Here is a 22,649-nt window from a genome sequence, read left to right as displayed (position 1 = left end):
TTTATCTTTTCATGTGACAAGACTGAATAAATGACACTTTGCTACAATGTGAGTGTACTGCTTGTATAACAGTGTAAATTTGCTGCCCCCTCAAAATAACTCAACACACAGCCATTAATGTCTAAACCACTGGCAACAAACGTGAGTACACCCCCTAAGTGAAAATGTCCAAATTGGGCCCAATTAGCCATTTCCCCTCCCTGGTGTCATGTGACTTGTTAGTGTTACAAGGTCTCAGGTGGGAATAGGGAGCAGGTGTGTTAAATTTGGTGTTATCACTCTCTCTCTCTCTCTCTCTCTCTCTCTCATACTGGTCACTGGAGGTTCAACATGGCACCTCATGGCAAAGAACTCTCTGAGGATTTGAAAAAAAGAATTGTTGATCAACTTAAAAATGGCCTAGGCTATAAGAAGATTGCCAAGACCCTGAAACTGTGCTGCAGCATGGTGGCCAAGACCATACAGTGGTTTAACAGGACAGGTTCAACTCAGAACAGGCTTCTCCATGATCGACCAAAGAAGTTGAGTGCATGTGCTTAGCGTCATATCCAGAGGTTGTCTTTGGGAAATAGATGTATGAGTGCTGCCAGCATTGATACACAGGTTGAAGGGGTGGGGGGTTAGCCTGTCAGTGCTCAGACCACATGGCATGGCTGTCATCCCAGAAGGAAGCCTCTTCTAAAGATGATGCACAAAAAATCCCAAAAACAGTTTGCTGAAGACAAGCAGACTAAGGACATGGATTACTGGAACCATTTCCTGTGGTCTGATGAGACCAAGATAAACCTATTTAGTTCAGATGGTGTCAAGCTCGTGTGGTGGCAACCAGGTGAGGAGTACAAAGACAAATGTGTCTTGCCTACAGTCAAGCATGGTGATGGGAGTGTCATGGTCTGGGGCTGCATGAGTGCTGCCAGAACTGGAGGGTTACAGTTAATTGAGGGAACGATGAATGCCAACATGTACTGTGGCATGCTGAAGCAGAGCACGATTTCCTCCCTTTGGAGACTGGGCCGCAGGGCAGTATACCAACATGATAACGACCCCAAAATACAACTCCAAGACAACCACTGCCTTGCTAAAGAAGCTGATGGTAAAGGTGATGAACTGGCCAAGCATGTCTCCAGACCTAAACCCTATTGGGCATTTGTGGGGCATCCTCAAATGGAAGGTGGAAGGTGGAGGAGCGCAAGGTCTCTAACATCCACCAGTTCCAAGATGTCATCCAGTGGCAACCTGTGGAGCTCTGATGAACTCCATGCCCAAGAGGGTTTAGCCATGCTGGAAAATAATGGTGACCACACAAACGATTGACACTTTGGGCCCAATTTGTACATTTTCACTTAAGGATGGGCTCACTTTTGTTGCCAGCAGTTTAGACATTAATGGCTCTGTGTTGAGTTATTTTGAGGGGACAGCAAATTTACACTGTTATACAAGCTGTGAACTCTCTACTTGTAGCAAAGTGTAATTTCTTCAGTGTTGTCACATAAACGGGTATAATAAACTATTTACAAAAATGTAGGGGGTGTACTCACTTTTGTGATATACTGTATATGTATTGGATAGTTAGGGGGAGGAAAGTGGTTGTGCTGCACTTCATTTATGTTTAGGATATTTGCTTGATGTGGGAACACATAACAGTGATATATCTGCAACACATGTACATTCGTTACTTGTTAATATTTTGTTTGGTAAGTGCGGAGGATATATTTTCATGAAAGGATATGCAACAGCCATCATCTTTGGGACCCTATACCACCTTGATATAAATTTATAATTACTTTTATTTGGCGATTAATAGAGAAGGTATGTGTCAGTCTTAACATATTACGTTTCTCTAAGTCTGTAAAGAGGCAGTCTAGCTCTGTCTCTGATTCCCCAAGAAATCTGAGACCTGTAGTGGCATCATGTCTGTTCAACAGTTTATAAAAAGTAGATAACAGACCTCTAACAATGGGCTGCTTGAGCCACAATGATTCAAAACCAGTGAGAGCGCATGGCACTAATACCATGGGCGCTACAAAAATGTTGTAGTTGCTGATATCTCCAGGTATCCAGTGGAAACTTACTATGTATCTCCCTGAGTTCCCCCAGTGGGCATAGTTTCCCCTTCCAAATGAACAAGAGAGCTGGTGTCTCCATCAATTGCCCAAGATTTTAAAAGAATCCTTTGCAAAAACCACCAAACGGGAGAAAGGGAGATATTTATGGAGAGTGAGCTCCTTGTTTTTTATTAAATCTCAAAGCTTTTAAATGTCCCCTCCAGAGACAGCCAAACTTTTTGAGTATCATGAAATCTCCAACTGAGGATTCTAGTTAAAGATATTGCTCCATAATAATTCCTGAGATTGGGGAGAAATAGCCCACCATTGTCAGGAGCATGCATTGCTCCTGCTCCATCACAGCTATTGCTCTTGTTTTAGAATTCTGGTTTTGGATGTGACGCAGTCTCCCTGTCTGCCTGTCGCCAGTCTCTGGGTGGAGACCAAACCTGATTTAAGCAAGCCAAGCCTGCCGTCTCTTGCTTGTGATATTGTGTTTAACGGAGTGCAGAGTGCAGTGCTCCAAGCTACCTGTTTGTCTGCCCTGTCTGCTAGTGTGGATTCCCTTGTTGATGACCTTGGATCGGATATTGAATACTCTTGGAACTCTGCCTCCCTTTTGACTATGGATTTGACTCTGACTATTCTGAACCCTGCCCGCCTTGCACCTGGACTGTTGTTGAACATGTCGGCCAACCGCAAGTACCGTATATACTCGAGTATAAGCCGAGATTTTCAGCCTCTTTTTTGAGGCTGAAAGTGCCCCCCTCGGCTTATACTCGAGTCATCGCCGTCTGACTGCTCGATCAGCGTATCGAGCAGACAGACGGCGGACATACTACAATTCGAAAGCCGCGCCTCCGCCTCCGCCTCCGCCTGTGATAGGCGGAACACTGAATTTCCCAGCAGCCTGTGTTCCGCCTATCACGGACATCGTCTCATCCTCGTCCGTAGTACGAGGATGAGACGATGTCCGTGATAGGCGGAACACAGGCTGCTGGGAAATTCAGTGTTCCGCCTATCACAGGCGAAGGCGGAGGCGCGGCTTTTGAATTTTAGAATGGCCGCCGAGGCGCCGACGAAGAGCGGCGATCCTGGCAAGGCACGGGACGGAGGCAAGGCAAGGCACGGCACGGGACGGGACGGAGGCAAGGCACGACACGGGACGGAGGCAAGGCACGGGACGGAGGCAAGGAGGCAAGGCACGGCACGGGACGGAGGCAAGGAGGCAAGGCACGGGACGGAGGCTCGGGACACAGGCTCGGGACACAGGTAGGCTGGACACACACACACACACACACACACACACACACACACACACACACACACACACACACACGGACACACACACACAGGGATGGATGGATGGAGACACACACACACAGGGATGGATGGATGGATGGAGACACACACACACAGGGATGGATGGATGGATGGAGACACACACACACAGGGATGGATGGATGGATGGAGACACACACACACAGGGATGGATGGATGGATGGACACACACACACACAGGGATGGATGGATGGATGGACACACACACACACAGGGATGGATGGATGGATGGACACACACACACACAGGGATGGATGGATGGATGGACACACACACACACAGGGATGGACGGACACACAGGGATGGACGGACACACAGGGACGGACACACACACAGGGATGGACAGGCATGTCTCACCCTCGGCTTATACACGAGTCAATAAGTTTGCCAGTTTTTTTGGGGGTAAATTGGGGGCAAGAAGACCATCAAAAATGGTGTCGGTACCTTAAATATCCTCTCCCAGAATGCACCACAGGGAAGACACTCCCACTGAGCTATTTCTGAGCAAGAGGTAGTATTCAATACATCCAGCCTGCTGCATTTCCACACCTACCGGTGGTGACAGCGACACCTACGGTCAAGTGGGAGCCAGTGCTACCCAGCTGGACTATCACAGAAGCCAAAACTTTTAGGGAAAATTAGCCTGAGCCAAACTACGCTTCAGACAACTAAATTTGAAAAAAAAAAAATAGAGTCTGCCCATCAGGAGCAGGGCGCTACACATGTAAAAGAGAAAGATCGTTTAAAACCACTTCCTGCACAGCCTATAGCCAAATGACGGCTGAGCGGTGGTTCAGTTATCCTGACTGGGCGTCATATGACATCCAGCAGGATAACAGCCACCGTGTGCCTGTGGGGGTGCGCATCGCGGCGATCGGTGGCACAGTGTGTCAGTCTGACACACCGCTACACGGATCTCGGTAAAGAGATGGTCTCTGACGCAGGCTCTTTACCATGTGATCAGCCGTGTTACACGGCAGATCATGATGTAAACAGGAAGAGCCATAGATCGGCCTTTTCTCACTCACACCTGACAAACGCAAGTAGAGGAGAGCTGATCGGCTCTCCTGACAGGGGGGTCTGCGTTGATTGTTTATCAGCACAGCCCCCCCTCAGCTGCCCACACTGGATGACCAGGGAAGACGCCAGGACCACCAGGGAAGCCCCTAACATGTGGATGGCCAGGTAAGTCCCCCATGGCCATCCACATGTGCCAACATATGCCCAGTATATGCCAATCACTACCCACAAATAGGCATTAACTGGCACCATTATGGAACTAAGAAAATCAGTGATGCCCAGCAATGCCACACATCAGTGTCACCAGTGCCACCTATCAGTGTCCATCCGTGCCACCTATCAGTGCCACCCATAAGTACCCATCAGTGCCGTCTATGAGTGTCCATAAGTGCCACCTATGAGTGCCCATCAGTGCCGCATACCAGTGCCACCTATCAGTGCCCAACAGTGCCACCCATCAGTGCTGCCTATCAGTGCCCATCATCAGTGGCACCTCATTAATGCCACCTCATCTGTCCCGCCTCATCAGTGCCTGTCAGTGCCTGTCAGTACAGCCATATCAGTGCCCATCATTGAAGAAGAAAACATACTTATTTACAAAATAATTTAACAGAAACAAAGAAAACGTATTTTCTTTCAAATTTTTAGATTTTTTTTATTTGTTGCGCAAAAAATAAAAATCGCAGAGGTGATCAAATATCACCAAAAGAAAGCTCTATTTGTGGAAACAAAATGATAAAAAATCTGTTTGGGTACAGTGTAACGTGACTGTGCAATTGTCATTCAAATTGCGACAGTTCTGAAAGCTTAAAATTGGCCTGGGCAGGAAGGTGTATAAGTGCCTGGTATTGAATAGACATGTGTACACTAAAATATTTTGTTTCGGAATTTTGTTTTTGTCCGAAAAATATATTTATTTAGTTCTACTTATTATTTCTTATAATAATATTTATTATTATTTCTGCCATATAGCAAGAAGCTTGCTATAGGGCATCCCTGCCGAGCTGCAGCTCTGTGTGTTCATTCAGACATGGAGCTGCCGTTCGTCCCCACCCCCTCTCTCCCGATTGGCTAACTGACTATGATCGACAGCCGTGGGAGCCAATGGCGCTGCTGCTGTGTCTCAGACAATCAGTAAGGGAGAGCCAGGGATGGCTGTGGGACTCATGGACATTGCTGGACAGGGATGGGGCTCAGGCAAGTAATAGGGGATGCCATGGAGGCTGCTACACACAGAAGGCTTTTTATCTTATTGCATAGAAAACCTCTGGCTTTACAACTCCTTTAAACTCATGGATAAGGATGAGCCGAACACCCCCCTGTTCGGTTCGCACCAGAACCTGCGAACAGACCTAAACTTCGTGTGAACTTTAGAACCCTATTAAAGTCTATGGGACTCGAACGTTCACAATCTAAAGTGCTCATTTTAAAGGGTAATATGGAGGTTACTGTCCTAAAAAGTGTTTGGGGACCTGGGTCCTGCCCCAGGGGACATGAATCAATGCAAAAAAAAGTTTTAAAAACTGACGTTTTTTCAGGAGCAGTGATTTTAATAATGATTAAAGTGAAACAATAAAAGTGTAATATTCCTTTAAATTTCGTAGCTGGGGGGTATCTATAGTATGCCTGTGAAGGGGCGCATGTTTCTGGTGCTTAGAACTGTCCCTGCACAAAGTGTCATTTGTGCAGGAAAAAAAGTATTTTAAAATCACTTGCGGCTAAATTGTCGGGTCTCCGTAATACAGAGAACACTCAATGAGTGTTCTCTGTATTAGCCGACAATTCATTCATTCATTGATAAAAAAAAAAAAAGAAGCGTGGGGGTTCCCCTAAATTCAATTACCAGGCCCTTCAGGTCTGACATGGATATTAAGGGGAACCCCGTGTCAAATTTTTTTAAAAAAAATTGACGTGGGGGTCCCCCCAAATATCCATACCAGACCCTTCAGGTCTGATATGGATATTAAGGGGAACCCCGCATCAAATTAAAAAAAATAATTGACGTGGGGGTCCCCCTAAAAATCCATATCAGACCCTTTATCCGAGCACGCAACCTGGCAGGCCGCAGGAAAAGAGGGGGGGACGAGAGAGCGGCCCCCTCTCCCTCCTGAACCGTACCAGGCCACATACCCTCAACATTGGGAGGATGCTTTGGGGGTCTGTGACCCCTCAAAGCACCTTGTCCCCATGTTGATAAGGACAAGGGTCTCATCCTCACAACCCTGGCCGTTGATTGTGAGGGTCTGCGGGCGGGGGGCTTATCAGAATCTGGAAGCCCCCTTTAACAAGGGGACCCCCAGATCCCGCCCCCCCCCTGTTTGAAATGGTAAGGGGGTACAAAAGTACCCCTACCATTTCACAAAGAAAGTGTCAAAATGGTTAAATAAGACAAACACACTTTTGAAAAATTCCTTTATTAAAAATGAAAAAAATAAAAAAAAGATTCCAGCGGTGCTAATCCACTCTTGCTATCCAGCGACGGATCTCCGGGGTCCAGCGATGGATGATCATATCCAGCGACGGGGGATCTCTCAGTCCAGCGCTGTCCATACATCCGTCTTCTGTCTCCACTCCGGAGACACTGCAGAGAGCCCAGCGCTGACGTTTCTTATATTAGGAGGGCGGGGCCACCCGTCACCTGACCCCGCCCCCTCTGACGCTGGTGAAGGGAGCCAGGGGTTCCTCAGTGACGTGTGGGTGACCCCGCCCCCTCTGATGTAACGGAAACCTGCGTTACATCAGAGGGGGCGGGGTCACCCACACGTCACTGGGGAACCCCTGGCTCCCTTCACCAGCGTCAGAGGGGGCGGGGTCAGGTGACGGGTGGCCCCGCCCTCCTAATATAAGAAACGTCAGCGCTGGGCTCTCTGCAGTGTCTCCGGAGTGGAGACAGAAGAAGGATGTATGGACAGCGCTGGACTGAGAGATCCCCCGTCGCTGGATATGATCATCCATCGCTGGACCCCGGAGATCCGTCGCTGGATAGCAAGAGTGGATTAGCACCGCTGGAATCTTTTTTTTATTTTTAATAAAGGAATTTTTCAAAAGTGTGTTTGTCTTATTTAACCATTTTGACACTTTCTTTGTGAAATGGTAGGGGTACTTTTGTACCCCCTTATCATTTCAAACAGGGGGGGGGGGCGGGATCTGGGGGTCCCCTTGTTAAAGGGGGCTTCCAGATTCTGATAAGCCCCCCGCCCGCAGACCCTCACAACCAACGGCCAGGGTTGTGAGGATGAGGCCCTTGTCCTTATCAACATGGGGACAAGGTGCTTTGAGGGGTCACAGACCCCCAAAGCATCCTCCCAATGTTGAGGGTATGTGGCCTGGTACGGTTCAGGAGGGAGGGGGGGCCGCTCTCTCATCCCCCCCTCTTTTCCTGCGGCTTGCCAGGTTGCGTGCTCGGATAAAGGGTCTGATATGGATTTTTAGGGGGACCCCCACGTCAATTTTTTTTAAAAATTTGATGCGGGGTTCCCCTTAATATCCATATCAGACCTGAAGGGTCTGGTATGGATATTTGGGGGGACCCCCACGTCAATTTTTTTTTTTAATTTGACACGGGGTTCCCCTTAATATCCATGTCAGACCTGAAGGGCCTGGTATGGATATTTGGGGGGACCCAAACGTCAATTTTTTTTTTTAATTTGACACGGGGTTCCCCTTAATATCCATGTCAGACCTGAAGGGCCTGGTAATTGAATTTAGGGTAACCCCCACGCTTTATTTTTTTATTTTTTATTTTTTTTAATGAATGGATTGTCGGCTAATACAGAGAACACTCATTGAGTGTTCTCTGTATTACGGAGACCCGACAATTTAGCCGCAAGTGATTTTAAAAGACTTTTTTTCCTGCACAAATGACACTTTGTGCAGGGACAGTTCTAAGCACCAGAAACATGCGCCCCTTCACAGGCATACTATAGATACCCCCCAGCTACGAAATTTAAAGGAATATTACACTTTTATTGTTTCACTTTAATCATTATTAAAATCACTGCTCCTGAAAAAACGTCAGTTTTTAAAACTTTTTTTTGCATTGATTCATGTCCCCTGGGGCAGGACCCAGGTCTCCAAACACTTTTTAGGACAGTAACCTGCATATTACCCTTTAAAATGAGCACTTTAGATTTCTCCCATAGACTTGTATAGGGTGTTCCGGCTTTTCGAATTTGCTGCGAACAGCCCAAATTGTTCACTGTTCGCTGAACAGGCGAACAGACAATGTTCGAGTAGAACATGAGTTCGACTCGAACTCGAAGCTCATCCCTACTCATGGATATTTGAATTCCCTCTGACCTTGCACAGCAGTGCCTCTATAATACAAACAGCAGGGGCAACAGAGGGCACACCTGATGCATGCCATTTTGTATCCCAAAGGAGAGAGAGAGGGTACCATTAACCCTGACCCTGGCTGAGGACCAATCATCTTCGGCCTCAGGTCTAAGGCAATCAAGGTCTCTTCTAAAAATACCCAGTCTGCCTTGTCAAATGCCTTTTTGACATCTGTAGACAGGAGTAGAGTAGGCATGCACATTTGTTTGCGCAAAGACCCAATGGGTCAAGTGGAGGGCCCTTATTGAATAATCCTTAGCTTTGTTACCCCTGACAAACTCAGTCTGATCTGGGTTAATCAAGGATGGTAGGAAATGATACAACCTGGAAGCTTTGCCAAAATCTTTATGTCTAAATTTAAGAAGAACATTGGTTGATAGCTCAAGCATGATGTAGTGTCCTTACCCTCCTGGCAATAAATGTTATATAGACCATGAGGGCATGAGGGCTTCTGGTATTTAGCATGTTAAAGTAATCACACATATGGGGGAGCAAGAGTGGCAAAAATGTAGTTTAATAGGTGGTCTTTTTTAAATTCTTAAGTATCTTCCTGACTACAGAAGTTACACCTACAAGTCTGTAGTTACTTGGTTAAGAATTTGATCCCTTTTAAATATAGCACTGCAATCTATTGGTACCATGCAAATCAGTAAAGAGTTTCCAAAAAATTAGAACAGATAATTAGACAAAAATTAAATACAGATAATGTAAGTACTTTTGAGAGTGGTTTTGGGGGGTTTATCCTAGCCAATATTACTTCTAATTACTTTATTTTAATCTCTGCTTTCCGTGACAGGGTCAGACCTTACAGATATTGTTATTATACTACAGCATTCAGTTTTCCACGTGCATGCTCCTGAAGAATGGATGAATCCACGAAATGCATAGAGCTACTTTATGCCATGTTTTATGCCAACTATATGTTTTACTTACTTAATGATCACTTGTAATATGTGATTTGTATTTTTAGTGATCAATTGTTATTGCTGTATGTTTATCCATTGAATGGAATATATTGGTCTTCTTGGTGTACTCATGATTACCCTCATGCAACTTACCATTGATTTTCCAATAAATTTAAATGTTTTACACCTGCCTGCTTCATTCAAAGTCCCAACCCCCAGTCATCCTGATAGCTTTGAAATAACAAATCCCTGATCATTGAGAACATCCAGGTGTAAGCCATTTGGTCCAGGTGTTTTATTTACCCTTATTTTTTTGGCCCTGAACCATATCAAGTTTGAACCATAGTGGTTCACTAGAGAATTTTTAATAGATCTGCTTTCTTTTTGTCCCCAGTTGCCAACTTGAACCTACATGCTCAGACCTGATTTTATTGATATTAATATAGTTAAGACTTTTTTGAGGTGTGTCTTAAGCCGCGTACACACAGGCGGACTGTCTGTCCAACTTAGTCCGCCGAAACACATTTCAGCGGACAGTCCGCTCGTGTGTGGGCTTCAGCGGACTTTTTCAGCGTGCAGTCTGGCGGACTAAGTATTTTGGAATTTCCGTAATATTGTCCGTCCAACTTTGGTTTCAGCGGACAGTCCGCTCGTGAGTAGGCTAGTTGGACGGACAAAGTATGGCGCATGCTCAGAAAGGATTTACACGGCGAAAGGTTGCATTGCTGTGTATTGGACGTCCTATTTCTAGTCCCGTCGTACGTGCTGTACACGTCATCGCGCAAGCTTTCGACGGACTGTTTGTTCACCGTGTGTGGTCAAGTCCGTTCATTCGAAAGTAGGACGGACTGTCCGTCGGATTGTCTGACGGACTTAGTTGGCCAGACAGTCCGCCCGTGTGTACACGGCTTTACTCTCTTTCATGACCTGTTCATTTTGAATTTTTGCAATGCAATGCTGATTTCCTTTTTAATTACACCTCAGTGCCCAAGAAGAGCCGGCGTGGTGGTCGGGCCTTTACCAGGGTGCCGTACGATGGAATAACCTCCCTGTCAAGCTCAAGGAGGCCCCTACTATTCTGGTCTTCCGCAGGTTACTGAAGACTTGACTTTTCACACAGGCGTTTCCTGCGTAGTCGCTTTTTTTTCCTACCCTTATGCCGCTCTGTGCCGCTACTGGACCCTGGGCCCTTTCTTTCCAGGATCTTTGCTATGCGCGTCGGGACCCTCTCAACTCGACTCAACTCAAGTCAATTATTTTACAATAATTTATCTTACTGAATAATTTGGGACCATATTAAATTTCAATTACGAGTTGATAGGGGAGTGGGCTGGGAAGCCTTTTGCTACACAGCTGAAAAGTTTTACATTCAGTAACTGAAGTTAAATTAACAGCGCCCCCAGGATTACCATTTCTTATTTTGTAGACTGCACAGCCTTTAGCGAGGTATAAAGTGTGAAAGCATGTAGAAGATAAATAGAGTCTGCAATTTACATTCACTGTCATTTATGAAAACTGATATGGAAATATTAATACAAAACATACTGTACCTGCCAAGCAATAAGATCTTTCAGTTTACTCAGCTTCTCATAATCTTCAGGATGTCGATGTATATAGTCTTCAGTAAAGAAAGCCTATTATTAAACAAAGAAAATTACTACAAGTATTGCAGTAAAACTGTGTTATTCTTCCTATTTACAACACACAAAATAAAAACAAATTGCAAAGAATGAATATGCAAGTTGTTTTAGAGTAAGACAGCAAGAGGTTAAATTATATAAACAGGCAAATCCCTATTTTGATTATTGCTGTGATTATTATTACCCTTATTTATCAAGCTCCAATGTTTTACACCATGGGTAGGCAACCCTCGGCACTGGTGCCGAGGGCACTGGTGCCGCAAGTAACACACAAAGCCTCTTTTGCCGACACTCAACTCCCTCCCCATTAGCAGAGCAGCGCAGGGAAGTGTCAGCGAGACATTAAAGCATTCCAATTTAAGAATTACCCATGCCGCACCTGCATTTGGGGGGGGGCACTGTGCCCCCACACATTGTAAAAGATGGGAAACGTTGTTTGGTTCTCTAACAAAAGCTGTAGCTGCGAGCATCAGCTTTTGTGATGGGGAAGAGATTGTGTGCAGTTCTGCTAGGGGGGCGGTCCCTGTTTCCAAAAGGAGAAGGACTGTCATTGGCCACTGCTAAAGCCAATCACAGTTCTGCTAGCCCCGTCCACCATCTGGAGTAAGATGACTCTCTTGGTTGCCATTACCAATCTCAGAAAGAAAGAAGAGATTTCATTGTGATTGAGAAAACCACAATCAGGTGACAGTTTGTGGAATTACTGTTGAACTTCTGGGAACTTTGTTGAAATTATTTCTGAACTTTTGCATCACTTACTACTGAACCCCTGCACTCAGTGCCCCCTTTAGGCCACAGCCAGTATTCAGAAAAATTTAAATCACACCCAACTTTTGCTGTGGTGCAGAGCACCGCACTTTTTCTCAGCTGCGGGGGCCTAACTTATGATCCTGTACACAGGCCCTCTGCTTTCAGAAAATGCCCCTAACCTGAGCTCATCATTTCGCATCCATTCCAGATACTTGTATGTGACATCACATATAAGCACTTGGGCTGGATGCGAGAGGTGGAGTGTGCCAGGACAGGTAGATGTGTCTCATCTCTGCTTCCTTTCACAACTCTGCATATCATGGGGTTACAGTGGTGGGGCAGGAGAGCAGGAGGTACAGAGGTGGGGCAGAAGAGCAGGGGGTACAGAGTTGAGGCAGATGTGCAGGAGATACATTGGTGGGGCAGATAAAAAAGTGGGTTACAGTGGTGGGGCAGATGAGCAAATGGGTTCAGTGTTAGGACAGATGAGAAGGTGATTCAAAAGTGAGACAGAAGAGCATGGGGATAAGGCAGATGTGCAGGGGGTTACAGTGGTGGGGCAGATGAGGAGGGTTACAGTGCTTTGAGTTGAGTTGCATCTTGATATAGCCCGGTCCTTTACCCTGCAAGGTCCCGACGCACTCACAAACACATATACATATACACATACTAGGGCGAATTTTTGTACACAGGATATGATTAACCTACCAGCATGTCTTTGGAGTGTGGGAGGAAACCGGAGTACCCGAAGGAAACCCACGCAGGCACAAGGAGAAAATGCGAACTCCAGGCAGATGGACAGTGGCGGGACAGAAGAGCAAGGGGGTAGAGTGATGGGGCAGATGTGCAGGAGGTAAAGCGGTGGGAGGGATGAGAAGGGGGTTCAACAGTAGGACAGAAAAGCAGGGGGGTACAGTGATGGGGCAGATGATCAGGGGGGGTTTGGTGTTGGGCCAGGTGAAGAGGGAGTCACAGTGGTGCGAAAGATGAGCAGGGGGTACAGTGGTGGAACAGAGGAGAAAGGCGGTACATTGGTGAGACAGATGAGCAGAGGGGTTACAGCGGTGGGGTAGAGGCGAAGAAGGGTACAGAGGTGGGCCAGATGTGCAGAGGGGTGCAGACAAGAAAGGAGGTACATTGTGTAATACATGAGCAGGGGGTTACAGTGGTGGGGCAGAAGAGCAGGGGGTACAATGGTGGGACAGATGAGAAAGGGGGTTACAGTGGTGGGGCAGATGAGCAGATAAGTTCAGTGTTAGGACAGATGAGAAGATGGAATGCGGTGGAGCAGATGTGCAGGGAGCTACAGTGGTGGGGCAGATGAGAAAGGGGGGATATTGGTAGGGCAGATGAGCAGGGGGTAACAGTGGTAAGACAGAAGAGCAGGGTGGTACAGTGGTGGGGCAGATGTGCAGGGGGTTACAGTGGCGGGGCAGATGAGAAAGGGGGTACATTGGTGGGTCAAATGAGCAGGGGGTTATAGTGGTGGGACAGAAGTGCAGGGTGGTACAGTAGTGGGACAGAAGAGCTGGGTGGTACAGTGATGGGACAGAAGAGCAGGACGGTACAGTGGTGGAACAGAAGAGCAGGGTGGTACAGTGGTGGGGCAGATGTGCAGGAGGTACATTGGTGGAGTAGATAAGAAAGCAGGTTACAGTGGCGGTTCAGATGAGCTGATGGATTCAGTGTTAGGACAGATGAGAAGGTGATTCAGTAGTGAGACAGAAGAGCATGGGGATACGGCGGTGGAGCAGATGTGCAGGGAGGTACAGTGGTGGGGCATATGACAAAAGTGGTACATTGATGGGGCAGATGAGCAGGCGGGTTACAATGGCTGGACAGAAGAGCAAGAGGGTATGTTGGTGAGGCAGATGTGCAGGAAGTACAGTGGTGGGAGGGATGAGAAGGGGGTTTAGTGGTAGGACAGAAAATCAGAGTGGTACAGTGATGGGGCAGATAAGCTGGGGGTTACAGTGGTGGGAAAGGATGAGCAGGGGGCTCAGTGTTGGGCCAGAAGAGGAGGGGGTTGGAGGGGGTTACAGTTGTTGGGAAAGATGAGCAGGGGGGTACAGTGGCGGAGCAGAGGAGAAAGGGGTACATTGGTGAGATAGATGAGCAGGGGTCTTACAGCGGTGGGGCAGAGAAGGGGGTACAGAGGTGGGGCAGATGTGCAGAGGGGTGCAGAGGAGAAAGGAGGTACATTGGTGTAACACATGAGCAGGGGGTTACAGTGGTGGGGCAGAAGAGCAGGGGGCACAGTGGTGGGACAGATGAGAAAGGGGGTTACAGTGGTGGAGCAGATGAGCAGGGGTTACAGTGGTGGGGCAGATGTGCAGTGGGTTACAGTGGTGGGCAGATGAGAAAGGGGGTACATTGGTGGGGCATATGAGCAGGGAGTTACAGTGGTGGGACAGAAGACCACGGTGGTACAGTGGTGGGGCAGATGTACAGGGGGTTACAGTGGTGGTGAAGATGAGCAGGGGGTTATAGTGGTGGGGCAAATGAGCAGGAGGTTACAGTGGTAGGGCAGATGAGCAGGTGGTTACAGTGGTGGGGCATATGAGCAGGGGGTACAGTGGTGGGTCAGGTGTACAGGGGGTTACAGTGGTGTTGAAGATGAGCAGGGGGTTGCAGTGGTGGGGCAGATGAGCAGGTGGTTATAGTGGTGGGGCAGATGAGCAGGGGGGCACAGTGGTGGGGCGGATGTGCGGGGTGGTACAATGGAGGAGCAGATGTGCAGGGTAGTACAGTGGTGGGGCAGATGAGCAGGGGGGACAGTGATCTGAGGTGTGAAGGTGCAGGAATTTGGGCTGATCTGAGGCGTGAGAGTGCAGGATGTTAATTTATCACTACTAAACTAGTTAACTGCATTTACGTGATTGAGAGTGTGAAGTTGACATTTTTTTGGTTATAAAATCAGCACGCACAATTTCTTTGAAAACATTTTTCGGCGCACTGTGATCAAAAGGTTGCCTAGCCCTGTTTTACACAATTTTAACATTAAATAGTTATGTGGGTGAATGACAAACGTTCAAACAAAAACAAGCACAAAAATTACAATAAGGGTCCGTTCACACAGGGGCAACACGACTTTCAACACGACTTTTGGAGGCAACTTGGACACAACCTGAACACGACTTACAACACGACTTTAAGTCGCCCCAGCCAGGCGACTTTTGCCGCGGCCAATCAGAGAATGAGCTCTCAAGAGGGAACTCCACGCCAAATTTATGAAAAAAATTTGGCATGGGTTCCCCCTCCGAGAGCATACCAGGCCCTTAGGTCTGGTATGGATTCCAAGGGGAACTCCCTACGCCGAAAAAACGGCGTGGGGGGCCCCCCCAGATTCATACCAGACCCTTATCCGAGCACGCTACCCGGCCGGCCAGGAAAGGGGGTGGGGACGAACGTGCGCCCCCCCTCCTGAGCCGTACCAGGCCGCGTGCCCTCAACATGGGGGGTGCCTTGGGGAAGGGGGGGCCGCGTGGCCCCCCCACCCCAAAGCACCTTGTCCCCATGTTGATGAGGACAAGGGCCTCTTCCCGACAACCCTGGCCGTTGGTTGTCAGGGTCTGCGGGCGGGGGGCTTATCGGAATCCGGGAGCCCCCTTTAATAAGGGGGCCCCCGGATACCGGCCCCCCACCCTATGTGAATGAGTATGGGGTACAATGTACCCCTACCCATTCACCTGTAAAATAAAAGTACCAAAACAAACACAACACAGGGTTAAAATATTTTATTGCACAGCTCCGGGGGTCTTCCGTCTTCGGGGGTCTTCTCACCGGACTCCTCCGCTATCTTCTTGTAGCTCTTTTGCTAGCGGAGGAGTCCGGCTTTCTTCTCCCGACTTCGGGGGTCTTGTCCCCCTCTTCGGTTCTTCTGCCGGGCCACTGCGCCTTCTTATAGCTCTTTTACAGGCGTTGGCCCGGTCTTCTGTCGCCGCCGTCGCCGCCGTCGCCGCCGCCTTCCGTTCTTCTTCGGAGGAGGAGTCCGGCGAGAAGACCCCCGAAGACGGAAGACCCCCGGAGCTGTGCAATAAAATATTTTAACCCTGTGTTGTGTTTTTTTTGGTACTTTTATTTTACAGGTGAATGGGTAGGGGTACATTGTACCCCATACTCATTCACATAGGGTGGGGGGCCGGTATCCGGGGGCCCCCTTATTAAAGGGGGCTCCCGGATTCCGATAAGCCCCCCGCCCGCAGACCCCGACAACCAACGGCCAGGGTTGTCGGGAAGAGGCCCTTGTCCTCATCAACATGGGGACAAGGTGCTTTGGGGTGGGGGGGGCCGTGTGGCCCCCCCTTCCCCAAGGCACCCCCCCATGTTGAGGGCACGCGGCCTGGTACGGCTCAGGAGGGGGGGCGCACGCTCGTCCCCACCCCCTTTCCTGGCCGGCCGGGTAGCGTGCTCGGATAAGGGTCTGGTATGAATCTGGGGGGGACCCCACGCCGTTTTTTCGGCGTAGGGAGTTCCCCTTGGAATTCATACCAGACCTAAGGGCCTGGTATGCTCTCGGAGGGGGAACCCACGCCAAATTTTTTTCATAAATTTGGCGTGGAGTGCCCTCTTGAGAGCTGATAATTCTGTCAGAGTCGCCTCCGTATAAACGGAGATCCGACTTGGAGGCGACCTCCATTGAAATCAATGGGTACCGGTCGCCTACAAGTCGGATTCAAGTAGTACAGGAACCTTTTCTGAAGTCGGAGCGACTTCAGTAGTGTGCATTAAGACGGCTCTCATTCACTTACATTGCTTTTTAAATGTTGTCCGACCTGAGGCGACTAGGGGCGACCTGAAGTCGGATCGGAGTTGCCCCTGTGTAAACAGACCCTAAGAGTGAACTATCCACAGTCTTTATAAACACTGTATAGAGGAGAGTTACAGAGTAACATTGTTTTTTTTTGTATCAGTTACTGTATATGCATATATGCATATGATATCACTTAAAGCAACCCCAATGGTTAGAATCTGTTCCTATATAACCTCTTCTCTCTTTACAGAACATGTTTCTGCATGTTTCAAACTTATTTTGTTTTTTATTCAGGTTGTTCATTATTTCTTTTTAGTGTTACGTTAATTTAATTTGGCCTCATATCAAATGCTAGAATACATTGTATATATTTTTCATCTAAAGTAATTGTAATTTATTTTAAACTAACACTGATAAATTTGTAAATGATTAACAGGTATTTTCCCCTATTCTGAAGGATACTTTCAATGCTGTCCTGTCCCATATGCCATTCCGGAAACAGGCACAATAGCTCCACAATGCATTACTCCCACGAGAGCAAAAAGAACCTACTCAGTACTTTAGTTAACATCCAATTTTCCTAATAAATGTACACAAAGATTTACACCAAATTGATTGCAAACTAATTGATACTCTACATCCCTTTTCCTTTTTTGGTAGATGTGAAGAAGGTGTTTGATTGTCTAGATTGGTTATTTACTTTAGCAAAGTGGCATACATACACTCATTCTTATTGGATACAATCATGGCTCCCTAAGCCCTTGTACACACGGTCGGAGAATCCGTCGGAATGTGTCCTATCGGACCGCGTTGTCGGATAATCCGAATGTGTGTGGTATGCATCGGACTGATTCCATCGCAATATCCGTCGGACCCAATTTTCCAACATGTTGGAAATATTTCCCGACCAACTGGGCCGGTCAGACATACTCCGATCATGTGTAGCGAATTTTGATCGGACCAAGTGCCACGCATGCTCAGATCAAATTCCTACATCAAAGCTATTGGCTACTAGCCTGAATGTAGTCCCATCGTAACGAAATTACCTCATCACGTTCTGAAAGATCGAATTTTTCGACAACTTAGTCCAACCGTGTATATGCAACAGTTTCGGACAAGATCCGACGGACAAAATCCGACGGACAAAATCCGACGGACAAAATCCGACGGATTTGGTTGTCGAAATCTCCGACCGTGTGTACAGGGGCTATGAGTTTCTTAAAGGGAGAATCCATGTTATTGGCTCCCTCTCTGATCTGGTTTTAGTCCGTAATGGTACTGTAGTACCATTACCAGTAGCAGTACCAGTAGTGTCCTCTCCCACCCTATCTCTACATCTTGATGATGGAGGACTAGCTCTTCATGCTAACCCACCTATCCAAGTTGTATAGCTTGGTGAGCACCATCACAAAAAAGGTCTGTATGCTAATGACCATCTTCTTAATATGTCCAACACTGCTTTTAGTAATTTTGCATTAAATACCTAGAAATTGGATCTATTGTATAGCAGTAGAGATGGCCTTGCGGTTCGCCCGGCAGTCGGTTTGTGGCAAATTTTTCTCGTTTGTGATTCGCCAAACCGGCGGACTTCTGGTGCTGTTCGCGGTGGCCATATTTGTTTACATTGTGAAGAACTTTGATCCATGACACATCCATCATGGGGTACAGGACAGCCAATTGAAACATTTCAGCACATGGACAATTGGACATTCCCCCTACCTTATAAATAGACCTGATCTGGCGGTCATTTTACATTCTGTCTTTTGTCAGTGTAGGGAGAGGTTGCTGTGTGGAGCAGGGGCAGACTGTAGTGACACAAATCACTAGCTATTAGGTCCACAAAAGTCCTTTTAAGGCCTGGTATAGGTGTACAGTATATAGGGTTCTGGTGCACTGCTGTGCTGGTGGTTGCTGAGTGCACTGCTGACCAATTCTGCAGCTGTCTTTTGTCAGTGTATGGATAGGACGCTGTGTGGAGCAGGGACAGTCAGTTTAATCACTAGCTATTACTATTAGGTCCACAAAGGTTGTAAGACCTCATCTGGAATATGCCGTTCAGTTTTGGGCACCAGTTCTCAAAAAGGATATCGGGGGAACTGGAGAAAGTGCAGAGAAGGGCAACCAAACTGAAAAGAGGCATGGAGCAACTCAGCTATGAGGAATGATTAGAGGAGCTGAATTTATTCACTCTTGATAAGAGGAGATTAAGGGGGGATTTGATCAACATGTACAAATATATAAGGGGTCCATATAGGGAACTTGGTGTCGAGTTATTCACTTTACAGTCAACAAAGAGGACAAGGGGACACTCTTTACGTCTAGAGGAGAAGAGATTTCATCTCCAAATACGGAAAGGTTTCTTCACAGTAAGAGCTGTGAAAATGTGGAATAGACTCCCTGCAGAGGTGGTTATGGCCAGCTCAGTGGATTGCTTTAAGAAAGGCCTGGATTATTTCCTAAGTGTACGTAATATAACTGGGTACTAAAATTTATAGGTAAAGTTGATCCGGGGAAAATCCGATTGCCTCTCGGGGGATCAGGAAGGAATTTTTTCCCCTGCTTTATAAAATTGGATCATGCTCTGCTGGGGTTTTTTGCCTTCCTCTGGATCAACTGTGGGTATAGAATTGGGTATATGGGCTGGTATATTTATTATATATTTTCTTTTCTTTTTTTTGGTTGAACTGGATGGACTTGTGTCTTTTTCAACCTGATTAACTATGTAACTATGTAAAGGTCCTTTTAAGGACTGGTATAGGTGTACAGTATATAGGGTTCTGGTGCACTGCTGCTGACGGCTGTGCTGCTGATTGCTGAGTGCACTACTGACCGATTCTGCAGCTGTCTCTTGTCAGTGTAGGGACAGGACGCTGTGTGGAGCAGGGACAGTCATTTTAATCACTAGCTATTACTATTAGGTCCACAAAGGTCCTTTTAAGGACTGGTATAGGTGTACAGTTTATAGGGTTGTACACGTATAATATACTTTCTTTCAAATATAGACAGTATATTATGGTGCACTGCTGACTGCTGTGCTGCTGAGTGCTGCCTGATTCTGCAGCTGTCTTTTATCAGTGTAGGGACTGAGGGACAGTTTGGTGTTCTGAGCAGGGACAGTCTGCAAATCACTAGCTACTAGGTCCACAAAGGTCCTTTTATAGGTGTACAGTATATAGGGTTGTACACGTATTATATACTTTCTTTCAAATATACAAAGTATATTATGGTGCACTGCTGACTGCTGTGTTGCTGAGTGCTGCCCGATTCTGCAGCTGTCTTTTATCAGTGTAGGGACTGAGGGACAGTTTGGTGTTCTGAGCAGGGACAGTCTGCAAATCACTTGCTACTAGGTCCACAAAGGTCCTTTTATAGGTGTACAGTATATAGGGTTGTACACGTATAATATACTTTCTTTCAAAAATAGACAGGATATTATACTTGACTGCTGAGCTGCTGAGCTGATTGCTGCCCGATTCTGCAGCTGTCTTTTATCAGTGTAGGGACTGAGGGACAGTTTGGGGTTCTGAGCAGGGACAGTCTACAAATCACTTACTACTAGGTCCACAAAGGTCCTTTTATAGGTGTACAGTATATAGGCTTGTACACGTATAATATACTTTCCACATACTGTACATACTGCACTTCCCTAGAGACTTTTGTCACAGGGTCATTTAAAAAATGACAGGCAGAGGAAGAGGCAGGCCCTTCCGCAGGGGTGGTAGGGGTAGGGCAGGAGCACCCTCCTCATCCTCTCTTGATCTGCACCCTCTTCATCCTCTCGATCTGCACCCTCTTCTTCACTCTCTGCTGTGTGCATCCCCAAAGACACCACCACCACCACCATATACCTTCCGCTTGAGTCACAGGAATTATTTTCCGATCCATCCCAAGACATTGCCGATGCGCAGCCACACTTGGCATTGGATCAGGAAGAGGAGGTAGCAACAACCGCCACTCAGCAGTCTGACGACAGTACCCAGATCAGCCCAAGGAGGAGATTGGTCCCCGCTGTTGCTGCCTACTCCGAGATCTCTAATTATAGCGGTGGGGAAGGTGACGTCGATGATGACATGTCTAGTGATGTCACGTGGGTGCCCACAAGAGAGGAAGAGGAGGGGAGTTCAGAGGGAGATATATACCAGCAGATAGGAGGGAGACGCAGGCAGAACTTAGATTGCACAGGAGGGACAAAGCAGACTGCTAATGTATCAGGAGCAAGGCATCAACCATGTACGGCCACATCTGGCGCTCCCAGGGCGTCGGCACATGGCTCCGCAGTGTGGGCTTTTTTTAACATGTCCGCTGCTGACAATAGTGTTGCCATCTGCAGCCTTTGCAGTCAACGCATAAGTCGCGGTAAGCCCAACACTCACCTAGGAACGACCGCCTTAAGAAGGCACATGAGCTGCCATCACCGAGCCCAGTGGGAGCAACGGAACACACAAAGCCACACTCCAGGCTCTCACCATCCAGCCTCGTCTTCTACTTCTCCTTCTCCTCTCTCCTCACAATTGTCCTCCACTCCACCTTCCATCATGCCATCCTCCCGTTTTTTCTGGAAAGGCAGGCTTCCGTGGGCCAAACGTTTGAGCGTAAAAAAATGATGACGCCGGATAATCCTCTTGCCCAACGGTTGACCGCTGGCTTGTCAGAACTGATAGCCCCCCAACTACTGCCATATAAACTGGTGGACTCGGAGGCCTTTAGAAAATTTGTGGCCATTGGACCACCACAATGGAAGGTCCCAGGAAGGAAGTATTTCTCACAGAAGGGCATCCCAGAGCTATATGGCCTTGTTCAGCGGCAAGTAAATGTATCTGTGGCACACAGTGTCAGTGCCAAGATACATCTGACCACAGGAACATGGTCTAGCAAACACAGGCAGGGAAGGTATATCACTTTTACTGCCCACTGGGTGAACCTTCTGACGGCCGTCAAGCATGTAACCCGTGGCACCCGTGTAGAGTTGGTTTTACCGCCATGGATTGCATGCAGGCCTGCCTCTTCTTCTCCTCCTCCTACTCCATCCTCCTCCCTCTCCTCCTCAGCTGACTCCTCCTTTTCCGCTGCTAGCGTCTCTTCCGCTGCGCTGCGCTGCCCAAGCTCCCCAGAACCTATTCGACATGCCAGGTGAGACGTTGCCATGGTGTACTGCATCTGTTGTGCCTGGAAGCCAAGAGCCACACTGGCCCTGCACTCCTTTCAGCTTTGCGTTCACAGGCAGAACAGTGGCTAACACCGCTCAATTTGACAGTTGGTAAAGTGGTGTGTGACAACGGTGCCAATCTGCTTAGCGCATTGAAACAGGGCAAAGTTATGCACGTGCCATGCATGGCACACATCTTAAACTTGGTCGTGCAGCGATTCGTTGTCAAATACCCTGGGGTCCAGGACATCTTGCGGCAGGCAAGGAAAATCTCGGCCCATTTCAGAAGATCTTACACGGCCATGGCTCGCCTTGCTGACATTCAGCGGCGACACAATCTACCGGTCAGACGTCGTATTTGCGATTGCCCGACACGGCTCAACCTTCTATATGCTTGATAGGCTGCTCCAGCAGAAATGTGCAGTTAATGACTACCTGTACGAACTCTGCAGCAGAACAGGTTCTGGGGAGCTTATTTTTTTTTCATCGCGCCAGTGGCTGCTCATGGGCGAAGCATGCAGACTTCTGTGGCCATTTAATGAGATCACCAAACTGGTCAGTCGCAGCCATGGCGCCATCAGTGACATGGTACCGTATGCCTTCTTTATGGAGCGTGCATTGCGTTGTGTCATTGATCAAGCTGTGGAGGAGTAGGAGCAGGAAGATGAGAAAGTCGCAATGCTGGATGAATTACCAGGGGAGGCTACTCTGTCT

General features: G+C 47.6%; 1 protein-coding gene across 2 annotated transcripts in view; it reads right to left on the bottom strand.

The window, feature by feature from the left end:
• Positions 1-22,649, bottom strand: part of DOCK2 (dedicator of cytokinesis 2) — a 513,334-nt gene that overhangs the window by 97,789 nt on the left and 392,896 nt on the right. For both annotated transcript variants that reach the window (XM_077473501.1, XM_077473502.1), the window contains exon 46: positions 11,197-11,280. In XM_077473501.1, coding sequence (XP_077329627.1) covers positions 11,197-11,280 — 84 coding nt within the window. The remainder of the gene's footprint in view (positions 1-11,196; positions 11,281-22,649) is intronic.

The sequence above is a fragment of the Lithobates pipiens genome, unplaced genomic scaffold (assembly GCF_037356315.1).
Source record: "Lithobates pipiens isolate NorthernLeopardFrog02 unplaced genomic scaffold, aLitPip1_a1.2 Scaffold_8, whole genome shotgun sequence".
Lineage (NCBI taxonomy): Eukaryota > Metazoa > Chordata > Amphibia > Anura > Ranidae > Lithobates > Lithobates pipiens.
Note: the sequence above shows the minus strand (reverse complement) of the source record. Positions and strands in the feature narration are given on the sequence as shown.